At 55.0% G+C, this 12,116-nt stretch overlaps 1 protein-coding gene across 4 annotated transcripts; it reads left to right on the forward strand.

The window, feature by feature from the left end:
• Positions 1-3,560: 3,560 nt before the first annotated feature.
• On the forward strand, positions 3,561-12,116 carry ARID3C (AT-rich interaction domain 3C). 4 transcript variants are annotated; one of them, XM_084979876.1, is made up of 8 exons: positions 3,561-3,730; positions 4,498-4,893; positions 6,907-6,979; positions 8,828-9,011; positions 9,234-9,529; positions 10,063-10,245; positions 10,478-10,567; positions 11,021-11,533. In XM_084979876.1, exons 2-8 carry the CDS (start codon positions 4,570-4,572, stop codon positions 11,119-11,121), a joined length of 1,251 nt encoding a protein of 416 aa, XP_084836002.1. In that variant the 5' UTR covers positions 3,561-3,730; positions 4,498-4,569; the 3' UTR covers positions 11,122-11,533. The 4 variants fall into 4 exon arrangements, with proteins under 4 accessions (XP_084836002.1, XP_020920334.1, XP_084836004.1 ...); XM_021064675.2 differs by lacking the exon at positions 10,478-10,567 and having other exon boundaries at positions 3,615-3,730; XM_084979878.1 differs by lacking the exons at positions 3,561-3,730; positions 10,478-10,567; positions 11,021-11,533 and adding an exon at positions 11,980-12,116 and having other exon boundaries at positions 4,431-4,893.

The following is a 12,116-nucleotide window of genomic DNA, read 5'->3' on the forward strand; positions in this document are numbered from 1 at the left end:
GTGAGTTTACTGTGCTTGATTGATTCTTTTCTTTCTTTCTTTCTTTCTTTTTTTTTTTTTCTATTTCTTGGGCCGCTCCCACGGCATATGGAGTTTCCCAGGCTAGGGGTCCAATTGGAGCTGTAGCCACCGGCCTACGCCAGAGCCACAGCAACGCGGGATCCGAGCCGCGTCTGCAACCTACACCACAGCTCACTGCAACGCCGGATCCTTAGACCCACTGAGCAAGGGCAGGGACTGAACCCACAACCTCATGGTTCCTAGTCGGATTCATTAACCACTGTGCCACGACAGGAACTCCTGATTCTTTTCTTTTTTTCTTCTTTTTTTTTTAAATGCTTTTTTAGGGAGTTCCCGTCGTGGCGCAGTGGTTAACGAATCCGACTAGGAACCATGAGGTTGCGGGTTCGGTCCCTGGCCTTGCTCAGTGGGTTAACGATCCGGCGTTGCCGTGAGCTGTGGTGTAGGTTGCAGACGCGGCTCGGATCCTGCGTTGCTGTGGCTCTGGCATAGGCCAGTGGCTACAGCTCCGATTCGACCCCTAGCCTGGGAACCTCCATATGCCGCGAGAGCGGCCCAAGAAATAGCAAAAAGACCAAAAAAAAAAAAAAAATGCTTTTTTAGGGCCATTCCCGAGGCATGTGGAAGTTCCCAGGCTAGGGGTGGAATCAGAGCTGCAGCCGCCGGCCACAGCAACGCCAGATCCTTAATCCACTGAGCGAGGCCAGTGATGGAACCTGCATCTTCATGGATACTGGTCGAGTTTGTAACCCTCTGAGCCACAAGGGGAACTCCCTGATTCCTTCCTTTGGGGAGTGGCTGCCAGTTCTTTCCCTTCTCCACCCCTGCAAAGCAATCTCCAAATCCTCAGAAGTTGAATTTCCCCAAGACAATTCCTACCTTTCCAAGAAGGATCTTAGTTTTGAGGATGTATGAAGAGCAAAATGCTGATGACTGTTGAATCCATGGAGTAGCAGAGGTTCATTACGCTACCTACTCTTCTTGTGTATATGTTTGAAAATTTCCATAATAGAACATAAAAAGAGCTAAAAGCAGAATTTCCTGGTGGCCTAGCAGTTAAGGTACCTCCTTTCCTTTGAGAATCCTGGAAGCTGTGTGTGGAAAGCGGAGCAAGCTAAGCGCAGGAGTTGCCTTGGAGGCGGTGACAAAGGAGGGGCCTTGACTCTGCCCCAGGAGAACCACACAAAGCCCTGGTGGCAGGGGTATCGGAAGGTAGTTGGATCACCAAGGCTTCTTGGTAGGGAGGGGTCCGACTGGCTGCCAGATCTGAAATCTGAGCATATGGGCACTGGAGTGATCCAAGGGTGTGAGTGAGCAGAACTGAAACTCAGTGTGGCCAAGGATGGGCCAAAAAGAACAAAGACTTGGTGCCACAGTGGGAGCTGGGCTGGGGACAAGGGTAGAGGCTGAAGACAGGAAGAGCAAAGGGATGTCATCCAGCACAAGTCCTTGTAAGAAGAGCTGGTGGGGAGTTCCTGCTGTGGCTTAGCAGAAACGAATCTCACTAGCATCCATGAGGACGAAGATTTGATCCCTGGTCTCGCTCAGTGGGTTAAGGATCCAGCGTGGCCATGAGCTGTGGTGTAGGTTGCAGATGTGGCTCAGATTCCACGTTGCTATAGCTGTGGCGTAGGCTGGTGGCTACAGCTCTGATTAGACCCCTAGCCTGGGAACCTCCATATGCCAAGGGTGTGGTCCTAAAAAGACCAAAAAAGAAGAGCTGGTGGTTCAGACCAAGGCAAGCACAGTCTGAGAGGAGCCTGGGTGGAAGAGGGTGGAGGAGAGAAGAGTCAAAAAGTCACACCTGAGTTTCTGCCTATTAGAGGAATCTCGGCCCTGAGACCAGTGTGCTTCCCTGGGTATGAATGAGTTCAGGGATGCTCCTTGGTGCTGAGTTTCACGAAGCAGAGTTTCACACCCATGCCAGGCATTATTCCTACAGAGCATTGCTTTCATGTTACCCTCAGTGCTTTTTTTTTTTTTTTTTTTTTTTTTCTTTTTGCCATTTCTTGGGCCACTCCCGTGGCACATGGAGGTTCCCAGGCTAGGGGTCTAATCGGAGCTGTACCCGCTGGCCTACGCCAGAGCCGCAGCAACACGGGATCCGAGCCATGTCTGCAACCTACACCACAGCTCACGGCAATGCCAGATCCTTAACCCACTGAGCAAGGCCAGGGATTGAACCTGCAACCTCATGGTTCCTAGTCGGATTCGTTAACCACTGAGCCATGACGGGAACTCCCCTCAGTGCTTTTAATAGGTCAATTCCCTTGGACGCGGGAAGAAACGTGGATGTATGAGGGTGCCTTAGAGGAATGGGGTCCAGGCTGCTGAGGAGCTGCATCTCAGCATCTGGAGGATAACTGGGTATAGGGTGGGCTGGAGAAGTTGGTTCAAGGGGTCTGGAGATAGAGATTGGAGAGTCATGTAAACATGGGTGGAGGATGTATGTGAAAACCAAAATGATGATCACTTGTTGTTTTGTCCTTTTAGGGCTGAACCCAAGGCATATGGAGGTTCCCAGGCTAGGAGTCTAATCAGAGCTGCAGCCGCCGGCCCACGCCACAGTCACAGCAACATGGGATCCGAGCCATGTCTGCTCGAATCCCAAGTTGCTGTGGCCCTGGCATAGGCCAGTGGCTACAGCTCCGATTAGGCCCCTAGCCTGGGAACCTACATATGCCAAGGGGTGCGGCCCTAGAAAAGACAAAAAAAAAAAAAAAAAAAAAAAAAGACCAAAAGAAAAAAAAATATCCATAATAGAACATAAAAAGAGCTAAAAGCTGAAGTTCCTGGTGGCCTAGCCGTTAAGGATCGGTGTTGTCACTGGTGTGGCTCAGATCTGGTCTCTGCCCAGAAACTTCCACATGCCTCCAGTGCCACCCAAAAAAAAACTGTGTGGCTCTCTATCTGCAAGTGGAATGTGTACCCTGCTGCTGGTGAGGAATCAGCTCAGACACCTCTGAGTGTGTGGATGCAAAAGTGATTCCCCCACCATGTTCGCATATTGTGCAAACTGCAGCTCCCAGGCAGGCAGTTGGGGGCAGCACCTGGACAGGGGGAGACGCTTCGGTTCCCTCGGGACTTCCACACTCACCCAGGTACCCTGGGTGGTACCTGGCCTTACCCCTGCAGAGAGGTACACCTGGCCGTCACATCCTGCCCAGGCCATTGGCGCTATAGTGTCTATGTAACCAAGTATGTGAGTCGGGGCAGCTGTGTACCTTGAACTTGTGACAGCGTGTGTTTGTGTATGAACACAAATGTTTGTGTGTGGATGCCGGGCACTGAGGGAGGGTGTTGTGGGGGCCTCTGGACCTATGAGGCCAGGCGGGGCCCTAGTCCAGAGTTCAGGGGTGGTGGGTGCCTCACTCTCCTTTGCTCTCCAGCGCCCCCTCCCCCGTGAAACTGGCTGTGAGGAGGGTGGGAGACACCTGTTGGGGGCCTGGGAGAGGCCAAGCCCACCCGGGCCTCTCCTCCACCCCGCGCCCCCGCCCGCCCTGCCGGGCTCGGGTCCCGCCCCCGCGGCCGCCGCCAGCAGAGCAGCGAGTGAGCGCACCGCGGCCGGAGAAGCGCACCGCGGCGGCGGCGGGAGCGCAAGGTGGGGGACCCCGCACAGGGAACCGAGCCGAGAAGGGGACGCCCGAGAGGCGGGCGGAGCAGAGGGAGCGCCGTGGAGACACCGGGGACAGCGGGCCGCGCCAGGCTGGTGAGTGTGGCCGCGGGGAGCCAGACAGCGGGCGTGGAGACCCTGCCGTCCCTGTCCCGTTCCGGGCTCTGCCCCCGGCAGGCATCCTGTTCCCGCTCCTCCTTGGTTCTAGTCCTCTGCGTCTCTGCCCCGTCTGTTTTCTGTCCCCCTCTATTTTACTGTCTCACCCTGTCTCTTTCTAATCTTTCTTCTGTCTCTGTCTCCTGCTGCTTCGGTCTTTCTCCGTCTCTCTCAACCCTGGTCTCACTGTTTCTCTCTGCCTCTGTCTCTGTCCCTGGACCGCTTGTCACTCAGGTCTTTGATATTTTTCTCTTGCTCCTCCATCTCTTACCTTCTCTGTCTCTCTACTCAATCCATCTGTCAATCTCATCTCTCCCTATCTCTGCTTCTCTCCACAGTGGTCCCTCTCAGTCTCTTGTCTCTCTCCATATCTCTGTCGCATCTCCATTTCTATCCCTGTATCTCCCTGTTATTGTCTCTCTTGGATCTTCCTCTCTCCTCCATCTCTCTCTGTTTCTCGAGCCTCATCACCCTCTTTGATCTGCTCAGTCTCTATCTGTCCTCAGTCAATGCCCATTTCTGTCTCTTTGGGTCTTGTCTCTGTCTCTCCTGCTGGCTTTCTCTCTGCCGACGACCTCTGGGAGAGCTCTCTTTCCGCCGTCTTCCTTATGGTCCTGCTGTACCTCCCTGACTCCATGACTGCCACCTCTTATGCTGGGGGTTGTGGGGGAGCAGGGCCCCAACACCCGTAATTCCCTCCCCCACAGGCAGCCCTTTCCTCAGGGCCCCGCCTGGTGCCAGCACCCCCAGCAGTGGGGGGACTGCGCCTGGAAGCTGTAATGGAGGCCCTGCAAAGACAGCAGGCGGCCCGGCTGGCCCAGAGGGTGGGGCCACTGGCCCCTCCACGCCCACCACCACCACCACCACCACGACCTTCCTTTCCTGGCACCCGGACCCTGCAGGCCCCTGAGGGGGGCTTGGGGAAGGTTGGAGCTGAGGAAGAAGAGGATGCTCAAGAGGATGAAGAGGGAGAGGAAGCTGGGCCAGAGGATGAGGCAGCCGAGGGGGAGAGCCATCCAGGGACCCAGGATACCAGCTCACCTTCCAGTCAGCCCCCTGGACCGCATCCCCATGAGTGGACCTATGAGGAGCAGTTCAAGCAGGTAGGACCTTCTCAGCATCAGGGGACCTCCCCCTTCCTACTCTCTGGGCAAAAGCAGGGCAAGGTGATGAGTAGCCCACCGACCCCCACTGCGTTCTGCAGGATGGAAAGACAGAGACACAGAGGCCTGGAGAGAGACAGTGGGAAGACTGAAGGATAGACAGGGACAGGGATGGGGAGGGAGAGACACATCGAGACACAGAAAGAAGTGCATAGACACACACTAAGAGGTGCAGGAGACGCCCAGAAACATGGAGGCGGACAATCTGGAGGTTCTTGGTGAGGCTGGAAGGGAAAGTGGGAGGGGTATAGGAGCCTTGAAGAATTCCGAGGGAGGGGGATCTGTGAACTGGGGATTCCAGTGCCAGCGCTACCCTACTTTCCCACACATCAAGTCACAAGGTCATATTCCAGTGACCAGTGGGGGTGTTGTGGGCTGCCTACTTCTGTCTTTGAAGCAGAATAGAGAGATTGCCACTCCTTTGGCAAGCTGATACCCCCCTCGACTCTTCCTCGTCGCATTCTTCCCATCCAAATCCTCTTGCTGGCCTGAGTTCTATGGCTGACAGTTCCCAGACTACGATGGCCACTACAGCCGCAGTGTGACTAAAGGGCCCCCGTGCAGTTGGGAGTGACAAGATCGTACTCACAGTGCCTTAATTTGAGGTTCTTCATCCCTGCAGAACCCATGTGGATGTTATTCTAGGCACTGCTCTAGGCTGTCATTAAGAAGGTATCATGCAGGGCTGTGATTCTAGGTGTGCTATTCTGGTGGTGTTACTCGTACAGTGTTGGCTTTGGGTCATTTCCAGAAGTGTTACTCTGTGGGTAGTTATCTGTGGCATTAGTGTGAAACTGGGAGTGTTACTCTGGGCTCTGTTACTCTGGAGATGTGGCTCTAGTGACTGTTTCTCCTGGATATATTCTGGGGATTATTACTTGGAGAATGTGTGTGTTATTTGCATATATTCATCTAAGACTTAGGGTCCACCCTGGTGGCTCAGTGGGTTAAGAATCCGGCGTTGTCACTGCTCTGTCTTGGGTCACTGCCATGGCAGGGATTCGATCCCTGGACCAGGATCTTCTGCATGCTGAGGGTGAAGCCAAAAAACAAACAAACAAAAGTAGATCTTTCGGGTTTGTTACTTATGGGTGTTTTTTCCCCCCTCGTTTTAAAATATTTTATTGAAGTATAGTTGATTTAAAATCTAATGGGTGTTTTTTACTCTCAGAGTTCTTATTGGGGGATGGAGTGTTACCTGGTGGTGTTACTCAAGGACTGTTACTCTAGCTAAAAGATTCTTTTACTGTCAGGACTGTCCTTCCTGGGGGTGTTTGAGAGGTGATACTGAAAGTAGGGCTCCAGAAGATTGAGAAAGAGTGGGGTGACCCCTGGACCTTTCAAGTCCTGACCCTGCAGGTCCTGGGTCTATGGCAGCTTCTGCAGTGGGCAGGTTACTGTATCTGGAAGGAGATCAGACCAGAATATGGGCTGAGAAGCCCCAGGTTTCAACCCAGGAGCTTTTCTGAGCATCCAACCCTGCCTGGGGGATGGCTTAGAGGCATCTCTGGTTCTCATCTATAGCCCTGGCACACAGAGATGTGTGTGCAAGAAGCCCTTGCAGGAATGAATGAGAGTGAATGAGTGGCTCAGATGTATCTGCGAATTTCCTCAATGTGGAACACAGCCCCAGCTTGACTTCCTCCATGGGGCTCTGGAAGGCCAGCTGAACCTCTCTGTGGCTTTCTCTCTTCCCCTACTCTTCAGATGGGTGGTTTGAGCTGCCCAGGACACCAGTGGCCAGTAGAGGGTTTCTGTGTGTATGGCGGGGGCGGGGGGGGGGAAGTGCCCTACCTGCTCCCAGGGGAGAGAGCCCAGGGCTCTCTTAGGAATTCTGCATCTCAGACCCTACGTACCCCTTCAGCTGAGGACCCTTATTGAGGGATTGCGGTCCAAAGGGTTCCAGGGAGGTGGGGGGAGCAGGACTGGAAAATGACGCCAGTTTTTCCCCAGCTGTACGAGCTCGATGCAGACCCCAAGAGGAAAGAATTTCTGGACGACCTGTTTAGCTTCATGCAGAAGAGGGGTGAGTGAGGTGATGTGAGGGAAGGACCTCCACTTACCAGATTTGCAGAAGGGAAACCCTAGGGGTTTGTTTAGTCTTCGGTTTGGGTCCTCTTTGCAGAGGCCTGAGCTTGGCAGCACCTATCGTTTGGGTCCTCAATAGCGTCTTTAACCTCTGACCCTGCCCCCCCCTTCTCCACCCAGGGATTAATTAGTGGCCAGCCCACTGGCAGGTTAATGAGTGTGAGATCAATTGGGAGGGTGGAAGGGGAAAACTGGTGGGGAGCTGGCCTGGGTTGGGGGTGGTTCCCAGAACTGGGAGCCTGGGAATGCCTCGGTCTTCCCTGGCCCTTCCTCCAGGCTTGTCTCCCAGTTCCCCCTGGCCTCAGGCAGGAAACACCCAACACATTCTGCAGCAAGAAGGACTGGAATTAGACTGAAGGAAGGACTTTTCCAGGGGTAGGCAGGGGCTGTGAAGAAGGAATTCGTTTCCAGGAAACACAGAGCTAGAAGAGAATGCAGGAAGGGTCCAGGAGGGGATCAGGGTGGGCGGCAGCAGTCCATCACTTAGGCTTCTCCCCAGATTCATGGGTCCGAAGACTGACTCATTATCTCTCTCTACAAAGCTAATTAACTCACTCCGAGTGCGGCCTGATAAGCCGCTAATTAACTGGCTGCACTGCCCCTCCCCTCCCCTAGTGCTGCTGCTGGCCAAAGTCCCTCGGGCCCCCACCCCAGGCCCAGCACCCCTTTCAGGTCCCTTCCTAACCAGGGATCCTTGCTGGGGCTCCTGGTCCTTTTGCTCCCCATCAAGGCTCAGTCATTCTGGTCCCAGTGTCCTCTCTCTGCTCCTTCCTCCTTTCAGGTCTCCCCTCCACTAGGGGTGGGATGGAGTTGGGTGGTCTGGGCAGATCGCAGCCCCCCATCCCCCCCAGCTCTGTCTCCTTCAGGTCCCTGCCTTCCTCTGCTCCCTTTGCGGGGTGGGGGGGGGGGAAGGGGAGGGAGTCCCGCGGGGCCGATAATTTCCCCCCATTAATCAGGCCGCAGCTAATTGTTCGGGTCCAAAGGCGGCAGCGGAAGGGGACGGGATCGGTAAGGAATTAACTGGGGCCCATCGCTCAGCACAGACAGGCCCCTTTGTCAGGACTGGCCAGCGGGGGCGGTGCGGACTGCGGAGTCGGCGAGCCGAGGCAGGGAGGTGGGGGCTGCTGCTTCTCCTATCCACTCTTCCCTGGCCTCTGGCAGCCACCCCAGGGCTGTTTAGCGGAGTCCGGCTTTTCAGCACTGTCAGGAAGTCCTTCCTATGGTCTACCCCGAGGTCGGCTAACTAAAGCCTACAGGGCCAAATCTAACTGCCCACGAAAGAGAAAAAAAAATGGTTTTCACATTTTTAAATAGTGGGGGGAAATGAAAAGATGAATAATAATCAGAATCTGTAAACAAAGTTTTATTGCAACAGAGCTGCGCGCGATCCTTTAAATATCGTCTACAGCTGCTTTCAGGCTTCAGTGGCAGAGTGGAGTAGTTCTAACAGAGACCGTTTGGCCTGCAAAGCCTAAAACCTATATCATGTATCTGGCCCTTTACAGAAGTTTGCCAACCACTGGTCAAGCCGCGCGCCCGCGCCGCACCCTGCCCCCCGCCCCGCCCCCGGTCCTTCCATCCAGGTTGGAGGCTCTGTGGGCTCTGCCTGTATTCCCACCTTCCCATCTCTCCCTCTTCCTTTCCTTTCTCGAAGGTCCTGCCCGGTACCGGTACCCAGGCCTCGTCCAGGCAGGTCCAGGCAGCGGACTCCTTCAGTCCCTGAGGGTGCCGCAGATAATGTCTTAGTCTTGGTGTCCTGAGTCTCTATCCACCCCGCCCCCACCAGGAACGCCGGTGAACCGTGTGCCCATCATGGCGAAGCAGGTGCTGGACCTGTACGCGCTGTTTCGCTTGGTGACGGCCAAAGGCGGTCTGGTAGAAGTCATCAACCGCAAGGTGTGGCGGGAGGTCACGCGCGGCCTCAGCCTGCCCACCACCATCACGTCGGCTGCCTTTACTCTACGCACCCAGTGAGGCCATGAGCGCGCGCTAGCGGTGGAAGGGGGGGAAGAGGGGGAAGAGGGGGAAGGGGAAGGGGAAAGGGGGAGGGAAGGGGGAAGGGGGGAGGGAAAGGGGAAGGGAAGGGGGGGCCAGGGCGCGGGACGTGGAGGGTCGGGGGGTTGGCGTCCGAGTATGGGCCTTGATCAGCTGAGCCCAGCCTCCCACTCCACCCCGCCCCACTCCGCTCCTAGGTACATGAAGTACCTGTACCCCTACGAATGCGAGACGCAGGCTCTTAGCTCCCCCGGGGAGCTCCAGGCCGCCATCGACAGCAACCGGCGCGAGGGGCGTCGTCAGGCTTACAACGCGACCCCGCTCTTCGGCTTGGCTGGACCGCCCCCTCGGGGCACTCCGGGCCCCGCCTTGGGCCCCGGCCCCGCCCCACCCTCGGCCACGCCCACGCCCGCCCCTCGCTCTGCTCAGGGTTCCGCCTCCGGCCTACCGGCGCACGCCTGCGCACAGCTGAGCCCCAGCCCAGTTAAGAAAGGTGTGTGGGGGATAGAGGCTGTGCTTTGAGGGTCTGAGACCTAGGCGGGAACATTAAAGTGTGGGAACTCGGGGGTCTGGGAGGCATAGAAATATGGGGACAGTAAGGACTGATGGGGACATTGAGGTTTGGTGCACGATAAGGTTTAGGGGCCCTGATATTTGGAGGTCAGTGAAGCCTTGGGAGTTCTGGGATATGGGTTACTGCGGTGTGGAGCTGAGGCTCAGGAAAAGATCCTTTATCCTCAGCAGCTTCATTCCACACCAGGGCTTCTATCTGCATGTGGTTTATGCCTCCTGTTTTTCCTGGTTATCAACCAAGCATAATGCAATCCCCCAAATTGTCTTGGACCAACCTACTCAGATATATTGGCCTTTTGGGGTTTCCAGCTTCAGAGCCTCTATGCTGAGATGAGGAGATTGAACTTGGTGCCTGGGCTTCAGTGACCTCCTTTGGTCTCAGGCCTGTAGGGAGAACCAAATGCAGAGACAGAGCTGGTTGGGCCAGGGGCGCTAAATGACCTGTTCTTCCAGAGGAAAGCGGAATTCCAACCCCTCGACTGGCACTGCCTGTGGGCCTGGCCTTTGGACCTGCACGGGAAAAGGTGGCACCAGAGGAGCCCCCAGAGAAGAGGGCTGTGCTGATGGGGCCCATGGACCCACCTCGACATGGGGCACCCCCCAGTTTCCTGTCCCGTGGCAAGATTCCCCTCAGGGGTGAGGAGAGGCTTGTTGCTGAGAGGGCTTAGGGCCGGTGCAATAAGGGAGGACGGACCCGTCACTTGATAGGCATTGGAGGTGGGGCAGATAGATCCCTCAGTAGACAACTGTGTGATGACAGGTGTGGGACTGAAGTGGAATGGGGGCTGTCTATAGGGATGGAGGGGGGAGGTTGTAAATCTGAAGTCTGATTCCTCAAAATGTGACTCCTCTGCCCCCTCTTGGACAGAAGAGCGGTTGGATGGGCCTCTCAATCTGGCAGGCAGTGGTATCAGCAGTATCAACATGGCCCTAGAGATCAACGGGGTGGTCTACACTGGTATGGGTACTGCAGGCTGTCTATACTGGCATGAGGTCAGGGGTATTTACACTGGCATGGGGATTTTAGACTTTCTCTACTAGCATGAGGTTCAAGGATATCCAGATTGCATGGGTAACATGGGGTTCAGGGTATTGCTACACTGGCATGGGTTAAAGGGGGTATCTACATGGCATGGGTTCCAAGGCATGACTTCTCTGGCATGGGTATCATGAGACATCTTGTTATGGGCCTGTGTATCAGTGTAGATATTTCTTGTTTACTTGTTCAAGGCCATTTATATTGTACAAGTCTTTAGCTTACCCAAGGGGCTTGTGCTCATTGGTTGTGGCAGGACTGTGTGTGTGGTCTTCTAGCAATCAGGACGCTGACTTTTGCTTCTCTCTTCTGTTCCTTTGCCTCATCTTTTCCTGCTTGTGTTTGCCCTCTACCCTCTCCTCACCCCTTTGCCAGGCGTCCTGTTTGCCCGTCGCCAGACCGTGCCAGCTTCCCAAGGCCCAACCAACCCTGCACCCCCACCCCCGACGGGGCCCCCTTCCAGCACCTCACCCTGAGAGCTTCCATTTGAAATTAAGAGTCTCAGCCCCCTTGCTGAGGGGGCAGGAGACACCCCGCAACCTATTCTTCCAGGGTGCCCAAACTACTACCCAACCCTGGGAGATGACCCCTTCCCCCCATGCCATGTGGACTTGAAGCCAAAGAGATTTCTTTAGATGCTACATCTACCTCATTGCAAAGAGAGGGCCCCTCCTCCCTGGCCAACTCCAGCACCATCTACCAAAGAGTTCTGCCCCCAGTAACCCCCATCATCTCATGTGCTCTCTTGTGTCAATGTCATGTCTAGGACCCCACCTCTTTGAGTCAGACCTGCTTCTCTTTAGGAGCGGGGTGAAGGGCTGGGTTGGGGTGTTGTGAAGGCGATGTCCCTCAGGTCACATCTGGATAATAAAGGTGCAGTCCTTCCTCTCCAGTGCCTCCTTTCTTTCTTATTTGGGTCTGTGAGTTGGGGAGGAATTATGTGGTATACACAGGCTGCGTTGGGCTAGGGGTTCTCAGAGGAAGCCCTCAGGAAATAGAACAGCAAAGGTCCAGGAGTAGGAGAACTCTGTCTCATGAATCAGACTGCCTGAGTTCAAATCTCCATTCTGCCACTACAATGTTGAGTGTCCTTGGGCACGACACTTAATCGCTTGAACCATAGAAGACTCCAAAAGATTACGATACTCATGGGGTGTCTAACTGATCTATGGAAATGGGCAATCAGAATAATGGGTATATTTATGTGAACCTTGGGGAATGGAATGGGGAAACCTCTTTGGTACCCTGGAATTAGGAGAAGAAAGGCAAAGGTTGTTTCGACTAGTAGAGGCTGGAAGTTAGGGGAGGACCTGATAGAAATACCCGTCGCCTAGGTTACCAGGGAGCTTCGACACCTTTCTTCGTCCCTTTCTGCCACTTCCGGAACCGAAGGGCTGAATCGTAGCGTCACTTCCTGTAAGGAGAGGGCCCCAGTCCACTCGGATTGGCCCGCCTTCTCTATTAGGACGGA

The sequence above is a fragment of the Sus scrofa genome, chromosome 10 (assembly GCF_054392235.1).
Source record: "Sus scrofa isolate SSC_HxYL_T2T_F1_AM1 chromosome 10, Sscrofa_HxYL_maternal_Yorkshire_Landrace_v2.0, whole genome shotgun sequence".
Taxonomy (NCBI): Eukaryota; Metazoa; Chordata; class Mammalia; order Artiodactyla; family Suidae; genus Sus; species Sus scrofa.